The following is a 17,920-nucleotide window of genomic DNA, read 5'->3' as shown; positions in this document are numbered from 1 at the left end:
CTCCACGTGAAAGCGTTCTGGACGTCCTGAAGCTGATTAGCGACGAGGCGACCCCTCGTTCCCGACCTACGACCTTGTCGAGAATGGCTGGGGACCCTCTGCTTCATGATACTCTCCTGATTCTGGATCCTCATCGCTGGCTAGAGTCCCCGGAGTCTCACCAAGAAACTTTCCCTCAACAACGTTCGCGTTGGTCGTGACCACTGGTGACACTTTCACGATCCTCTGATCTTCTTCCGCCCATTTCCTACTTCAAAACTCGACTCGTGCTCTAACCCACCGGGAACGAACGGCCAGTCACCGTGACCCTGCGGGGTATTCGGCGATCGATTGAATCATTTCGATCTCGTTTCACCAAACAAGCCGTGGTCGAAGTTTTTTTTTATTCCAATCAAGACTCCTGTTACCGGTCGTGGGAATCTCGCTACCGATCAGCGTCACGCGTCCTCTTTCTCTACGTGAGTGCAATAAAATTGCTACATCACTCCTGGAACTCGGTCAAAATTCCACTGGTCCTCCGCGGTTGAATGACGACGCCATAGTCTGATAAATCAACATGAAATTGTATTACTCCTGACGGCCTCCATCGGATCAGTTCACGCAATTGGAGTCTATTGAGCTGTGGCGTACACTATCGCTTGTGAATTCCGTGGTTGACTGATTTCCTGGTCAAGGTCATCGCGTACATCTCTCCTCTCCCTTATCGACAATTTAATTATCTTCTTCAGTGAATTTAAGAGCGGATATTAGGATTAGCCATTTGCTTAGTGTGGTGATTCTCATTGACGGGCCTGATCTATTCGTTCACGCTGACGGTGTGGACGCTCACGGACGGTGAACGTTCCCCATTACGTTGGTTCACAAACTGAACACTGAAGAACATTGGGAGCTTGACTGGTGACAACACCCGTCACGTGTCATCTAATTGAACTACATCTCGGATCAGTCGACGAACACGTACTTCTCGTTATTATTTTCTCGAATCATACTACTATTCACATCATTATCATTGCATTTTTTGTGTGTTTATCATCGTGACGTACTACGAGGAATCAATTCTGATTGTCGTGTTACATCATGCAATCATAATGACAATGGATATCTTCTTCCACTTCATTAACTCTCCTTGAAGATCATATAGATGTTCTCACCATCAAGTACCACATGAAAAGGGAGTGGTTTTAGAAGAAGACAAGTCATGGGGGTGCCCGGATATGATAGGTTTGGACACCTAAATGGGTTCTGCATATTTATAGTCATGACATATATTTTCATAAAAGCCATTATAGCATTAAATTATATCCACAACGTCCATAAATTTGATTCATGTGAATCTCTAGGCCCACGTATCATTCTAGTTAATAAAATTATTGGCAATAAATTTTAAATTGACCAACATTGTTAATTAATATTTATTAATACTTAGATTAGTTAATCAATGATATTTAACCCAATGTATAGATTAAGTTTTCAGTACATGGGGTGCTAAGCTACAACTCTTGTTCTATAAGATACATAGTATTAGATCAACTTTCTCATAGAACCATTACTGTCATCAGTTACTATATATGTTGATGTCGGACATCGTCGGGGACGTCGTCCGGTTGACACCAAGTATGATGGCTCGGTGCTGATAAGGGATGAAGGTATCGAACGTCGACGGTGTCATCGTCCGACGAATGCAGCCCTAACAGGTCGATGTAACTACGATGCAAGTATGAATGTCCTATGTGTCGTACATGCAGGCTCCGACTCGAGGGAGGAGCCGAGCTCCATGCTTGGACGGGTCGCCAGGTGACAGCGACGGTGGCCTCTCGAACCTCGTCGGAGCGACGAAGGCGTCTACGGCCAAACGGATTCTATTCGTAGGGCGCACGTAACGGATGGTCTCGTCCGTACTGGTAAGACACTCACAGAGTCGTAGTTCTCTCAATTCTTCTCTCTCACCTACCTAGCCCGAGCGCGGTGGAGTCAAGACAAAACTACACTGCAAAAGGTCAATAAACGAGCGACAGGAGAGGACGACGTACCTCGTCGGCATGGCTCGCGGTGTAGGATTTTGTCGACGTCGGTAGCGGTCGAAATGGGTGTGACAGAGAGTCGTCGGAGAGATCACGGCAGCTCGGCAGGCGGTGTATTGCTGGAGTGCTATGTAAAGGTTGGAGGAAGTGAGGAAGACGAGGGCAGCAACACTCGCGGCTCAAGCTGACAGCCGGTCTTTGTTGGCGTGACCCTAACGGATGTGCGGCACCAACATCGTTGGGCAGTAACGGCAAGCAGAGCAGCAGCGAGACGGTCCACCTTCATGGCAGACGAGTGGCCGATAGCACGGTGACTATCGAGGGTGAGATCTATCGACCGGGCTCGCACTGGTGAGCGACGTCACGAACGAGGGTTTTCAGCAGTCTGGAACCCGTTCACCGTGTAGGGGAGAACGGGCACCGATTCGGCTGCCCACTTAGTAGCTTGCTACCTGTGACAGCTGTAATTGGAGACGGGTCTCCACCACCGCACAACTTTCGCGTTGGTAGAATAACAGCCGGTGACCCTCCGAGATGGGTGACTTCAGGCGCTTGAGAGTCGGCTTCACTTACCCCACAGACTGGCAGCAGCACGTCGGAAACTCACGTCACCAGGTGGTGACTGAGCTTCAGTTGCGGCAAATTTACTGACCAGCGGTCAGAGAGCGATAGCCTTGGCCTGAGAATTCAACAGGCGTGTGCCTCGGTGAGGGCTCTTCGTGCACCAGCAAACCTCTGGCTCTTGGAGTGACAACAGAGATTAAAGGCAGCAGAACTCACCCCCTAACATCGACGATGGCAGCAAAAAGTTCAAAATCCGCAGAATTAATGGCGAATAAGGGCGACGAGAAAATGCGCAGTTGGCAGATTTTAGCAAGCTATTTCAGCGGTAGGTCGGGATTCCACCTCGGGCTGAGTAAGGCTGTCGTTCAACAGCATCGGGGACCATCGGATTTCTTCTGAATCGTAAGATTTCTTCTGGCTCCATCATTCCCTTGTGTTTTGGAGCTCGAATTTTAACCCAAACGGAGGATTAACTCTCCGAGCGATTAGGAGACAAGACTGAATAACCTGCGAACAGATTGAATTCTCTTTCTTCTCACACTCCTCGTTCTTCCTCTTCTCCTCCCCTTTCGGATATCTCTTCTCTGAAGAAGGGGGAGACCAGAAAACTCTACAAAACGTTTCTTCTTGTTCTTCTTGGTCTGTCTTCTCTAGGGTGCCCTCTCTTCCCTTATAAAGGGGGAATCGATGGGCCCTTAAGTAGGCCCACAAAAGGGGAATTAGGTCCATTAAGGGGGCCCTTATAAATTGGGCCCCCTCATTACAAGGTAAAAGAGGGGAAATTAAAATAAAAGAAGGAAGAGAAACAAGGGAGGATGGCATACGGGAGGGGGATCCAAAAAACGACCAAGGATCCCTTCCCATGATGATGACGAAGGAAGTGCGGGGCATGTCGTGAATGCAACGAAAACACAATGAGACGAGAAAACATAAAACACGAGAAAGAACAAAGAAACAAAACACGATAAGTTGAGCAATCTCATCCGAGCTTCGACGACAGCGGCGGCCAGCGTAGACGATGTCGTCGACAATCTTCGATGACGTTCTTCATATGTATAATTATTCTTTCATGCTAGATGATGGAGGCAAATTACGGTGTTAATTTTAATGTTCGTTCTAATTTTAATTTGCCTACAATCAAATAAAATTTATAAAATGTATAGAGACTTACTCATGTATAGCGTGAGTAAGGTCATCTCCACAGGGACTAGCCTTTAGGTGTAAATTCAATAAATGAGTTGTTATTTGTTAAAATGTAGTAGAAGAGAAAATATCTCAGATTATGTATATATATGTATTAGAGATACTAGAATAGTAAAGAACAAGGAGTGGTTTACTGAGAGTGAAGAATAAGTATAAGTAGAGGAGGCTAGATAGCTATATTAAGAGAGAAAACGAAAGGGTTAGAGTAGAATTCATACATATTAATAAGGTAGATAGGGAGAGATATAGATATTAGAGTAGGATAGAAATATTAGTACTAGTAAATAAGGATGTACATTGGTGTAGGTTCGCTTATAATAGTATCATATTTTATATAAGTATACTATTTGTTCTATAATTAGTATATATCTTTTAATAGTTTTTATAGTTTCTTATATTTTTATAGTTTTCGTAATCGATTCAATGCAATATAGGTTGATTTAGTCAAACACCCGAGAGGTGTTCGACCAAATGCCCCTTAGGAAGTCAAAGACAGAGAGAGTATATATATATTTTTATGTTTTATAATGTTTTTATAAAGAGGAGAGGTGTTTCTGTTGAACACCCATGAGATGTCCGACAGAATGCTCAATAGACTTCGAATAGTGATAAAAAGAAGATAAGAGGGTGGATTCTGTCGAACGCCTGTGAGGTGTTTGACATAATGCCCTAAAAGAAGACAATATATATTTTTTGTAAAGTAGAACTTAGGTAAGTCAAGACATATTCATCGAACCCGTGAAGCGTTCGATGAAATGTCCAAAAGAAATCGCGGTGATAAAATTCTATGAAACTCGAACAGTATCAGATCGTGAACAAAATCATGCCTTCAGAGTATCAAGGGACATAAAAATCAACCGAAGAAAACCGTGATAGCACCTGGATCGCCCTAATTCGACGAGCAAAGGTGCTAGCGCCGATCGCCGCCGCCTAACTTCGGTATGCAGTATCTTTGCTCGTCTCCTCCACGCTGGCGTGAATCCAGGATGACTCAGGTCCTCTTTGGCGCCTTCCGGAGCTCCAAGAGAGGCTGGAGGGTTGTCACGCCCCTCTTTCTGCTCTTGCCGCCGCCGGATGGGATCTCCGCTGCCGTAATGGCTTAATGATCGAAAGATGAGAAATTAAGGGCTCTTGGCCCCCTTTTAACGGCCTAGGAGGGACCCCCGCAGCCTTCTGATGGTGGGGAGCTGCCCTGCGACCCCTCCTGGGCCGTCGGATCACAGCTGGTCCCCCCTCGCTGGCCGAGAATGGCCTCTGACCGGCGGAGTCGACGGTCAGGGGCGGAAGAGGACGTAAATGCCCCTGGCCATTCGATCATCCTTATAGATGTCCAACGGCTGCGATTAAATCGCAACCATGGACCCCTCTTATGGTGCACCCTGCTCCTGCCCCGTCAGCGGCCCGTTAGCGCCCGTATTCTCTTCTGATTCATCCGTCGATGGGTCCCGCGGCCGAGTCAGCCTAAATAAGAGAAATAAAGTAGTTGAATTGGCGAGACAGATCTCTACCGTCCGATCTTTTTAAAAAGATCGGACGGCTGAGATCATATCCGCTTTTTAAATAAGCCCGAAAAGAGTCGGGTTCCGGGTCTGATTGACTCGAAGCCCGTTTCATTTTTCTTTTTATATTCTTCAGATCACGGCCCGTTGGGCTGCGATCGTATTTTCTCTGTGGCCTGGCCCGATGCGAATAAACTAACATGATTCAAATCCCATATTGAAAACTTTTAAAAAACGCATTAGTTTATAAGAATCGAAATACTTTCTCTTTAAGAGTCTACTGTTGGGCGTGTTCTGACCATGAATTGGGCCTTTGCTATTTGGCTGCTCATGAATGGGCTTCGCCGACGGTTGGGCCGGCTTGAGCACTCCGCGTTCATTGGCCTGGCTGCTGGCTTGAGACCTAGTCCTTGGGTTGCTCCTTAGTCGGCCCATTAAAAACTCTTTTTTTTATCTTTATATTTATATTTATATTTTTCAATAATGTTTCACTATCTCTTTCTGCAAATTAAATACAAATTTTTCGTTGCGATTTCATAGAGAAGATACTAAATAGAACATGAGATAATTAAATAGGCAGTAAATGTATATTTCAACTAAAAAAATATTTAAATTGTATAACATGCATAAAATGACATTAAAATGCATCATTTTCATCATTTGTTCTATTTAGTGCATAACATGCAATACTTCATAAAATTGGGTAAAATACACATGAAATGGTTCCAAAATGCCCTTAAAATATGTGTAATTACATGACATATTTCATCATTCTAGTTAGTACTGATGCATAAGAGGGATCTTTGAAGAACATAACATACAAGATAGCTACTACCATGTTCAAGATTTTATTCATCATCTTCATTTAGTCAATCTACTCCTATGTCATGGGGCGTATGATCTCATGTTGACCACTTGGTCATCTTCTTTTACTTTTTGCCATATCTAAGCTAAACTTATCTGAATTCTGTGATAATGAACTCATACATCTTAGTCAAAACATAGCTGTCCACCCAAAAAATTTATTTGGTGTCTTTCTGTAATGAACACCCATTGTTTGTCTTTAGTATTTCTACACTAATGGTCACATGACCAGTTGCACTTATCATATAAGTAGGATCTAGTAATTTATCTTTTAGGATAGTTTGATATCTGCCTCAAGTGTCTATCAAAAATGAATATTTTGAATACATGTTTAAAGATATGAGATATTATCGTAAGTCACTAAATCATATTACGTATTTAAGGACTTCATTATTAATATCAAGCAAGAATAACAATGAATAAATAATTTATTGCGATGAACTTAAATATGAAATCAATTTGATATTGGCTTGACAACTACATAATATCCATTTTGCTACCCAAGTGGGAAATTAGTTTTTCTAATAAACACACTATAATTGTAGATCAACAATTATTACAGTTACATATTATAATTAAAGCAATTTTGTAAAGCTTGGAATAACACCATTATTCATAGGGGTATGGGGTACAAATACATGTACAAACTAGGTTAGTTGAACACATTGTGGGTAGTTCGAAAAATATGTGTACATGGGTTTTGCAATAGGACAAACCCATGTGTGAAACCTACATAAAGGGTTGTGGTCCCTGTATAAGGTTTCTGGTATGCCTTTTCTGCAGTCTATATATATTCTATAGAAAAGGATAGAGACAGATAGGGATGGAGACATAAAAAGAGTGAAGAGAGGAAGAAATATAGAGTGAGAGAGAATTGAAAGAGGGAAGAGAGAAAGAGGGAAACACAGGAGGGGGGGGAAGATAGAGGGAGAGAGAGAGAGACAGTAGGAGGGAGGCATAGGTAGAGGAGGCAGACAGATAGAAAAAAAAGGTGTAGATAGAGAGAAGAGAGGGAGAGGAAAGGAAGGTCAGAGAGGGAGTTAGGGAAGGAGAGAGAAGGAGGGAGAGAGAGAAACAGATTTAGGGAGAGAGAGGAAAAAAGTGAGAGAGAGTGAGAGAGAGATAGCAACAGCGTGAGAGAGGGAGGGGGAGTAAGGGAGAGGGAGGGAGAGAGACTGGTAGCAACAGAGAGAGAGGGGGGGGGACTAAGAGAGAGGGATGGAAAGAGAGAGATACTAACAGAGTTAGAGAGAGTGGGAGATAGCATAGTGTGAGAGAGAAGGAGATAGAGGAAGGGAGGGAGAGTAACAGAGATGAGGGAGAGAAGAAAGGGAGGGCGACCGAAAACTCAATAGGACTAGTTAGCGATGAGCAAGGGTTGTCTCCACAGGAAACTGATTAGGGAAATAACTCTCTCACTAGGGAGATATTGATAAAGGATTATAAACCTTTACTCATAAAATAATATGACTAGTTAGCGATGAGCAAGGGTCGTCTCCACAGGAAACTGATTAGGGAAATAACTCTGTCTATAGGGTGAATGTGAGATGACGAGAAGGAATACATATAGCGTAAGAGATAGTGATACAATGGAGGTAATGATCGAAGTTTGGGATTACTCCTATTTGAGAAGAGTGAGACGAGTGATGCACAAGTAATGGTTGTGATCTAGTGAATGAAAGCGAGAGAGAGAAGAATAAATGAGGACGTGAAGATGACGGTGAGACAAAATGCGAATTAATGATAAGACGTTTCTGATTTAGGGTTTACTAACTTAGGCTTTAATAGAATATAGGAGGATGTGAAGGTGAGACATAGTAGAAATGGCATGGTAGAACGTGGTGGACGTAGGAGTAGAGTGATGAGTGAAATGGGGGAAGATAGTGGTTTAGGTTTTCTTAGATGAATTGAGAGGGAGACATGTGATGAGATTATAACGCTGTAGGTGATGCGCAAGGTGGATTGTAGAAGACAATATATAAGGATGATGATGGATGAGGATGGATCTGGATGATGGTTAAGAGTGATAAATGATCTACCTAAATGTTTTGGAGAATAAATAATGTAAGGCAAGAGGCTAACCTCAGATCCTTGTGTTCTGATGGGATCAATGTGTCTTCCTGATGCAGATCAGCCTCCCTACTTCTTTGTTGGACCTTCAAAACTTCACTTTCTTTCAATTTGACTCTCTAGGAGGAAGTGAACTTAAATATGTTTCTTACAACGACTAGGCGCTCAATTTACAGATCCAACCATATGAATGGATAGAAGACATAAAGACGAAAAATGAAGCTTGGAAGTTGGAAGATCCTTATCCTCGTTAGCACTGTCATGTAATTCTGTTTGGTTTTGTCTCATAGTCGCATTAAATGCAATCATTGGCTTGGATTACCTTGCATTATCCTAGATCGATGGCTCTTTTTGCGCCATGTGTTGCCTTTGGAAAAATAAAAAAAATACAAGATAACTGTTCAGTATTAAACTGTCCCATTAAACTGTCCCATTAATAAGTTCGTCAATGCACTCCCCTTTAAAAGCTAATAACAGGATGACACATGTGCGCCACATGTGCACATGCACAACACATCTACATGTGGTGCATCATGTCATCATTTGACCAGTCATTTGACCAGGACGAGCTGCATCATTTGACCAGTCAAAGTGTCAAGAAAACATTTTTTTAAGTTCGCACCTCAGCTTCCAATTCGCACTTATTGCAAAAAAGCTCCTCTTTTTTCATTGGGCCATGTCATCCTGCGAAAAGAAAAATAGGTGAGAGAAACATTAAGTCATAAATACCATTATGAAAAAAGAAAATTAGGAGAGAGAAACATTTAGTCATAAATGCCCTTATGAACATAATGGTTTACATTAGTGGTTGTCAGTTGCCAACCGTTAACCTTAAGTCCTTAACTGCTGGTTGGTTGCCGTTCGAACGAAGACATGTGGCATTGCTGAAATAAATGCCCAAATATATATTAAAATTGATATAAAATAAATATGAGCCCAAAAAATATAAATAAATATCATTTCTACTTAGAAAAATTATATCTTTATGAATATAATGGCGAAAAATTATATTCTGAATCATAAGTTATGTTCTCGCAAAATTTGATGTCTGAAAAATCATTAAAAGTAGTTTAAAATTCCTTAAATTCAAAATATCAGTTTAAAAATAAATTTAATCATTTCAAGCTTGATAACACGTATATATAATTGATTTAATTCAATTGACATGTAAATAGGGTCAGATTAACCTACTACAAATATGTGCTATCAGTGAGTAATTGAGAGGCGAGGGATGAGACAGAGGGACGGCGAGTAATTGAGAGGAGAGAGAGAGAAAGGGACGGAAAAAAGTAGAGAGAAAGAAGGAGACAGAGAAGAAAGAGAGTGATGGAAGTGTGTAAACATTTCCCTTCTCTCACTCCCTATCCCTTTCTCCCAATCTTTCTTTCTCTTGACTTTTCTCTTCTTCCTCTTTTCTTTCCTATTTCTACTTTTCCATCCCTCCTCACAGCCACTTTTTTTTGTATTTTATCCTGACTAGTTCTTTCTGCTCCTGACTATATTTTACTTTTCTCAAAATTTCTCTTCTCTTAAGTTTATCCCACAATCTTCTTCACCTTTTCCGTGTACACCATCACTCCCATGTTTTTTCTCTGCCACTTTCTCCTTAACCATACATGTTTCATTTTCTTTAGTAACTACATATTTTCTCTCCCTCTAAAAGGGCCTTGAGCTTGTCTGTAAGAACACCTTTAGCTTAAAGTTTATTGTGGAATATTTTTTCTTTGGACGAGTGACTGTAGCAGCATACTAATTCGTCACATATTCAAAAACAATTAGCTCCTCTTGGTTTTTCCTCTCCCTTTCTTCAATACCTTGTCTTCTACCCTCATCCTCTCAACATTTGACCCTTGACATCATCGACCTCACATCCATGCCTCTCCCCGCATTCTCCATATAACTTCTCATTTTGTTCCCCTCTTGATATCGTCATCCCCTCTCGACCCTTATTCCATACATCTTGTCAGCTCACATTCATCCCTTTTCTTCTATCCTTCCCACGCTACATGTCATCATCTTATAATTTCAAATCAGTTCTTTTACTCCTACCATATCATTTTCCAACATCATCCATTTTATTTTTATCATTTGGTGGAGATGTAAATCAACATCAGAACGATCAAGATATTGGCACCCTTCTCTGAGGTACCTTGTAATGCCTTAATTTAGAGATAATTTAGCAAAAATTATTGATTTGCTATGAGTGGTTATGTAATCTTGTGGGACCTTCTATTTTAAACTTTGATGGGGCATTCTTAAACCATCTACTTTTATTAAATTAGGGATATCAGAGTCGTCCCCTTGTTTTTCCCTTGCTAAGTCCCTAACTCATGGATTTATTCCCGTCCTACAGGATTAAACCCATTCAAATCACTATCATGGAATGTTTATTAATATTACACGATTTTAATTACCATTTGCACCAATAGGCTTACTTGTCCCACATTAAAGGTGAGACAGAAGGAGAGAGGGAGAGAGATGGAGAGGGAGAGAGAGAAGGGGAGGGAGAGAGTGGAAGAAGGGCAGATAGAGAGAGATAAAAGAAAATAGAGAGGGAGAAAGAGGGAGAGAGAAGGAGAGAGAGGGAGAGAGAGGGGGAGAGAGGAGGAAAAGAGAAGGGCACAGAAAGAACAGAGGAGAGAGAGAGAGGGAAGAGATAGGAGAGAGAAGGGGAGAGAAAGATAGAAGAAGAGAGAAAGGGAGAGAAAGAGAGAAAGAAGGAGAGAGAGAGGGAGAGAGAGAAGGAGAGAAAGAAAAGGGGGAGAGAAAGAAGAGAGGAGAGAGAGAGGGAAAGAGATAGGAGATAGAAGGGGAGAGAGAAATATAGAAGGAGAGAGAGAGAAGAGGAGAAAGAGGGAAAGAGAGAGAAGGGAGAGAGAGAGAAGGGAGAAAGAGGGAGAGAGAGAGAGAGGGAAGGGGAGAGAGAGAGCTCTTTAAGTGTCGAAAACTAATTTTTTAGTACTTCGATCAAACGAGAGAGAGAGAGAGAGCTCTTTAAATGTCGAAAACCAATTGTTTAGTACTTCGATCGAAGGAGAGAGAGATGGGGAGAGGGATTGTGAAGGAGCGAGGGAGAGAGAGAGGGAGAGAGATAGTGAAGGAGCGAGGGAGAGAGAGAGAGGAAGGAATGGGGAGAGCAAAAGGGAGAGAGAGAGGAGGGAAGGGGAGAGGGAGAAGGGAAAAGAGAGAGAGAGGGAAAGGGGAGAGAGAGAGAAGGAATGGGGAGAGCAAAAGGGAGAGAGAGAGGAGGGAAGGGGAGAGGGAGAAGGGAAAAGAGAGAGGGAGGGAAAGGGGGGAGAGAGAGAAGGGTAGAAAGAGAGAGAGAGCTAGCGATAGAGAGAGAGCGAGAGAGCGAGAGAGAGAGAGCGAGAGAGAGAGAGATAGAAAGCGAGAGAGCAAAAGAGAGAGAGAGAGAGAGAGAGATAGAAAGCGAGAGAGCAAAAAAGAGAGAGAGAGAGAGAGAGAGGAGAGAGAGAGAGAGGGAGAGAGAGGTAGAAAGAGTGAGAGAGATAGAAAGCGAGAGAGCAAAAGAGAGAGCGAACGACAGAGAGCAAGTGAGAGTGAGAGAAAGAGAGAGATAGCGAGAGAGCAAAAGAGAGAGCGAACGAGAGAGAGAAAGTGAGAGTGAGAGAAAGAGAGAGATATCGAGAGAGCAAAAGAGAGAGCGAACGAGAGAGAGAAAATGAGAGTGAGAGAAAGATAGGGATGGTGGGAGGGCCTTTAAATTTCGAAACCTAATTTTTATTATTTCGATCCAACTTCCTTCGAGATTCGGATTAATTGCCAACCCCCGAACTCCCTTGAACGAGTCGACCGTTCCTCAGGGACAACGAAAAAAATGTACCTGAAGAAGGCAGGCCACCATCTTTGGGACCGGAAACGAGCTTGACCGTATTTAATTTCCATGCTTCTCCGCCGTGCAACCCTTCACTGTCCACAATCTCCACTATTTCCTCTTTAAATTTCACCCAACCGGCGATCCCTCTAACGTCAGGTCAACGCAACCGTTGCCCATAATAATCTCTCCCTCTATCTCACTTCTCTTCATCTGTATATCTTCCTTTAAGCTCGATCAGCTCGAGCAGATAGCCGATGGAGTGGTCGCGGGGGTGGGACGTTGCGGCAGCCCTTGTTGGGCTCTTCGTCTTCAGCTGTATCGCCCACAGGCTAAGGGACAAGGGACCGATGCACTGGCCTGTGCTGGGCATCATCCCGACCTTCGTTCTTAACCTGAACCGAGTCCACGACTGGGTCACAGAGGAGCTGGCCAGCCATGGCGGAACTTTCAACTATCGCGGCATGTGGCTCGGTGGCGCGCACGGCGTCGTCACAAGCGACCCCACCACCCTCGAATACGTTCTTCTAACTCGTTTCGCCAATTTTCCCAAAGGCAAGTACTACCACGAGCGCTTCGCTGACTTGCTCGGCGACGGCATCTTCAACGCCGACGAAGGCGCCTGGCGGCAGCAGCGCCGCGCGGCAGCGGCGGAGATGCATTCCGCGCGCTTTGCCGATTACTCCGCCGCGGCCACCGCCTCCCTCGTCCACGCCAAGCTCCTTCCCGCTATCTCCTCCATAGCTGCTAAGACCCAGCGAGTAGATATACAGGAGCTTCTCCTTAACTTCACCTTCGACAGTATCTGCGTTACGGCGTTGGGGGTCGACTCCCCGGAGATGGGCTTCGCCAAGGCCTTCGAAAGAGCTACAGAATTGACTATGTTGCGGTTCATAGTGCCGCCCTTTGTCTGGAAAATCCTAAAAAAAACAAGAATTGGCTTTGAGAGGGAGCTCGAAGATGCCATCCTGGTAGTGCATGGTTTTGTAGAGAGAGTAATAGCTGACCGTCGTATCGTTATGCCGCTAAATACCCGTTCAGACCTCCTCTCCAGGCTGATAGAGAACCAGTTCAGTGATAAGTTCATCAAAGACTTCTGCGTCAGCTTTCTTCTGGCCGGGAGAGACACCAGCTCGGTGGCACTGGTCTGGTTCTTCTGGCTTCTCCACAGCCGCCCTGAGGTAGAGGACCGCATCCTTGATGAAATCTACTCTGTTCTAAGGCAGAGCGAGAAGAAAGGTAAGGATGGGTTTGGGGAAGTAGTGTTTGAGGCGGAGGAGCTGGAAAAGATGGACTATCTCCAGGCCGCAATATCAGAGGCGTTACGCCTTTATCCCCCTGTTCCGTTTGATTGGAAGGAGGCTAAGGAAGACGATGTGTTTCCAGGAGGAACCCTAATCAGGAAAGGGGGAAGGGTGGTGTACTCAATATACTCCATGGGTAGAGCAGAAGCATTATGGGGGAAGGACTGCAAAGAATACCGCCCGGAAAGGTGGCTGGAGGAGGAAGATGGAAGGTTCAGGAGGGAAAACCAGTTCAAGTACTTGGTGTTTAACGGTGGGCCGAGGTTGTGCTTAGGGAAGAAGTTTGCGTACTTGCAGATGAAGATGGTGGCGGCGGCGGTGCTGTTCAAGTACAAGGTGAGAGTGGGGGAGGGGCAAGTTGTGGAGCCCAAGCTGACTACCACCCTCTTCATGAGGAACGGCCTTCTGGTCACGTTTGAAGAGAGAGAGAAACATAGCTCTACAGGTCTTTAGGTATGCCGACAGGGGATACATCAGTCGTTTGCGCGAACCTCTCTCTTCCGTCTCTCTATCTGCTTTCTTTTCAAAGCAATCCATGTATGTATGTATGTATCTATCTATCTATCTGTCTATCTGTCTATCTATCTATCTATCTATCTGTCTATCTATCTATCTATCTATCTATCTATCTATCTATCTATCTATCTATCTATCTATCTATCTATCTATCTATCTATCTATCTATCTATCTATCTATCTATCTATCTATCTATCTATCTATCTATCTATCTATCTATCTATCTGTCTATCTGTCTATCTATCTATCTATCTATCTATCTATCTATCTATCTATCTATCTATCTATCTATCTATCTATCTATCTATCTATCTATCTATCTATCTGTCTGTCTATCTTTTTTTTTTTTTTTTTAAAGCAAATTTCATCAAATATAAAAATTTGTACATCAGTTTGTTGGAGCTGACCAGATGTCAAGCACCTGAGAGAGATGGGATAGAAAATCAAAAAATATTTGGCAGCATCTCCCCTGTTTCTTTTCCCTTCAGCTAAAACCAAAGTAGAGTAATCTAATCATTTTCCTTGTCAGATTTTCCTTCCTCATTTTGTTGATGTTTGGGTTCATTTGTTGGCTGTCACGTTCTTTTCCTGTTGTCTTCTCTCGTATGTCGTGGTTGTTCCCTATGATTCGTATTTAAAGTGTATTCGATCACCGCGGATGCTTGGACTCAACCAAATCTTCTTGGGACGTTGCGGTGCTGTAATTCTTACCTATTTCTGAAATTATCAAGCTATGTCTCAAGGCTAACCTTGAACTTTAATAAAATTTTGGTTAGTTCATAAACAAGAATATAGATAAGAAAATTTAAAATCTTTAAGATGCAAGATAGGTATCCCATTTTTTAATTTTGGTTTTCTTAAAGAAATTATAGTATCATTTAATTATGTTATCATTTCTAAAAGAAATGCTAACATAATTATTTTACATCAATATATGATTTATGTGCTGAAATCTGAGATAAAAATAGTTTCTCCATGCCTTCAGGATCAATACAAACCACCTCCACTGGTCTCCTAGGGTACAATGATATGTTGATGCACTACCCTTAAAGATGTGTCGCTCTTTCTTCTTTGATTTGGCCCAACACTATCCGGTGGTGATGGGGATTAGCATCACATTCCTCGGAGATCGAGAATCTTCATCGATGGTTTCAACACTTTTCTGAAAATAATCCACAAACCGTTGTACATTTCCCTCATTGTCATCTTTTGATACTTGTACTGATTCCTGCTGTTTTTTATTGGTGCAAACTTTCAAGCTTTTTGTAGAAAAGTTTATCCATTTGTTGTTGTCTGCTTGTTGTCTTGATCTTTCTTGATCATAGCTGAATATAATTCCAAATCAAGTTCGGCTTTGAGTTTGATTTGTTGTTGTTTCCTTGTTGTTCTGTCCTTTCTTGACCGCAATTGAATATCTTTCAATATTGACTTTGACTGTGAAGTATTGTTTCCAAGTCATTTGGTTTGCCTTTGTTGATTGCTTGAACGCTTATGGTGAGACCTCGTTGTTGGCTCCTCTCTCCCCCCCGACTTTGGTATTGGTTCTCCTGGTCACTTCCGGATAGGTGGGTTGCATCATTGAGTACTTAGCTAGTAACTTCTTGAGAAGATGCATCAAAAAGTCCTCGGTCCTAATAAACCAAAGGTGGAAGTAGCTTCCATGTCCAAAAAGGTTAGAAAATCTTTTTTCCTCTCTGATTTCAAGCACATTATTTTCTTTTCATTGCATTCCGATGTTACTAAAAAGTTTTGCCATCCATAATAATTTTGAGTCTAAATATCTAAACATTAGTGTTAAGATAAAGCAGCGCATAGAAATCTATGAATGTACTTGGTCCATAAAAGTGCGTACCTTGGAATTTTGATGCCAAGTTTCATGTCTTAAATTTGATTGAACTTCTTCACAAAGGTTTCTCGATCTTTTTAGTTTGCCGAAGATATGGTAATCCCATCTGCTCTGTCCTGATAGCCCCCTTGCATGAAAGTGGTAATTCCTGCATAGATGAAAAAAATATTTTCCTACCTAGCCTAATGCCATGGTTAGCCAGCGCATCTGCAACTGAATTCCCTTCCCTATATATGTGTTTGATTGTCGGTATCCCTTCAAGCAGTTTTAAAATTTTATTCCATCTTTTTTGTTCTTTCCAAATGGCACAATGCTGCTTTTGTACCATTTCAACCAGTGACTGTGAGTCTGTTTCAACAATTATATTCCTTATTCTTAGACTTCTACATAGTCTTAGTTCATCCAAAAGCGCTCTGATTCCTGCTACCATGCTCGTTTGCACTTTGTAGTCTTTTGAAAATGCAGCTACCACGAAACCTCTTTCATCTCTGATTACTCCTCCTCCTGCACTTTCTCCAGGATTGCCTTTAGAAGCTCCATCAATGTTAAGCTTGAGAATACCCGTTGGAGGTTTCTGCCATGTGACTATTTTAACAGAATGTATATAAATCTTTGGTCGCTCGGTGAGCCCCCAGTTTTTCAGACTTTTTAATTCTTGAATACACGTGATTTTCTTTGGTTGGACTTGTCTATCCATGTACTTGATTGTATTTAGAAGCCTATATCTGAAAGCCTCATTCAAAACCTGACCTTTCCATTTTCCATTATTTCGTTCCTTCCAAATTTCCCACAATATTGTAAAGAAAGAGTTTCTTTTCAATATTTGGGCTTTTGATTCCCTGATGAATTTTTTACAAAAGAATTGAAACCAACCACCAAATGTCTTTGTACTTTTTTCTGGCAACTCCCATTGATTTAAAAACCAGTCGCATGTATTATTGGCACTTTGGCTATTGAAGAAAAGATGTAATCTGTCTTCTATTTGAGGCCAATTATTGCAACATACACATTTTGAGGCTAAACTGATTCCTACATTCTGGAAGTTTTTGTCAAGAGGAAGTTTATTATGGAGAAGCTTCCACATGAAGATACTGATTTTTGTGGGTAAGACTTTATTCCAAATAGTTGAGAATAACAATGATTTTGCATTACTATCCCTGCAAAATGCCCAAGCTGATTTTGTGGAAAACTTTCCTGAATTTTCTATAGTCCAGATTGGTTTATCATCACGGTCTGAGAGACTGACTTTTTTCTGCTTAATTGCGTGAATATAAGCTTCGGGAAATCTAGCTCTTTTCAATAGTTCTTCCCAATTTTGTCCCAAAAATTCAGCAACAGAGGAATTGCATATTTCACGAGAGATATTTCCTATGTCACAAAGTCTTCCCAATCCTGTCCAATTGGTTTTCCAAGCATCGATGTTTCCTTTTCCAACCTCCCATTGAATGATAGGCATCATTTGTAACCATACACTATGCAATGATTTAATACAATGCGGTAAAGTTGAGTCCTCTGCCCAGTCCTCTATGTGACCATATTTGGCAATTATTAATTGACTCCATAAAGAGGAGTTATTTAAAAGATTCCATACCCTTTTCATTTTTAGTGCTTGGAGTATATCTTCTACCTTTCGAATGCCTAGTCCCCTTTCTGCATATGGCCTACATACCATTGACCAACTTATCCATGATCTTTTATGATTCTGAAGGTTTCCAGCCCAAAAAAATGTAGCGAGATGCTTCTTGATAGACTTCAATATAGATTTTGGTGGATCATATACTGATAGAGTGTGGATTGGAAAACTATTTAGCACACTATTCAAAAGAGTCAATCTACCTCCTACAGACAAAAGTTTTCCTTTCCATCCCTCTATCCTCTTTGTAATTTTTGTAGTCAAATGCTCAAAGTAAGATGCTTTGGATCTACCTGTGAAAATTGAGCATCCTAAGTACTTGAAAGGAAAGCTTCCATTTTTGTAACCAGTCAATTCTTCCAACTTAGAGATTTTAGCTCGTCCAGTGTTTGCTTTTGTATAGAAGGAACTCTTATCCTTATTGATTTTCTGTCCTGACACCTCCTCAAATGTTTGAATAAGCTTCATCATTTTACGAATAGAGTTGATGCCACTGTTTAAGAAAATAATTGTATCATCATATGCAAATAAGCTATGAGTAATTAAAGGACATCCCCTTTTGAT

At 42.0% G+C, this 17,920-nt stretch overlaps 1 protein-coding gene across 1 annotated transcript; it reads left to right on the top strand.

Annotated features, from left to right (window-relative positions):
- Window positions 1-12,207: 12,207 nt before the first annotated feature.
- CYP86C1 (cytochrome P450, family 86, subfamily C, polypeptide 1) lies at window positions 12,208-14,405 on the top strand. The gene has a single exon (XM_078591992.1). The coding sequence runs from the start codon at window positions 12,314-12,316 to the stop codon at window positions 13,811-13,813; it is 1,500 nt and encodes a 499-aa protein (XP_078448118.1). The 5' UTR covers window positions 12,208-12,313; the 3' UTR covers window positions 13,814-14,405.
- Window positions 14,406-17,920: the final 3,515 nt, after the last annotated feature.

This window comes from Wolffia australiana, chromosome 2, assembly GCF_029677425.1.
Source record: "Wolffia australiana isolate 7733 chromosome 2, ASM2967742v1".
Lineage (NCBI taxonomy): Eukaryota > Viridiplantae > Streptophyta > Magnoliopsida > Alismatales > Araceae > Wolffia > Wolffia australiana.
This window is presented reverse-complemented; position numbering and strand designations above follow the sequence as displayed.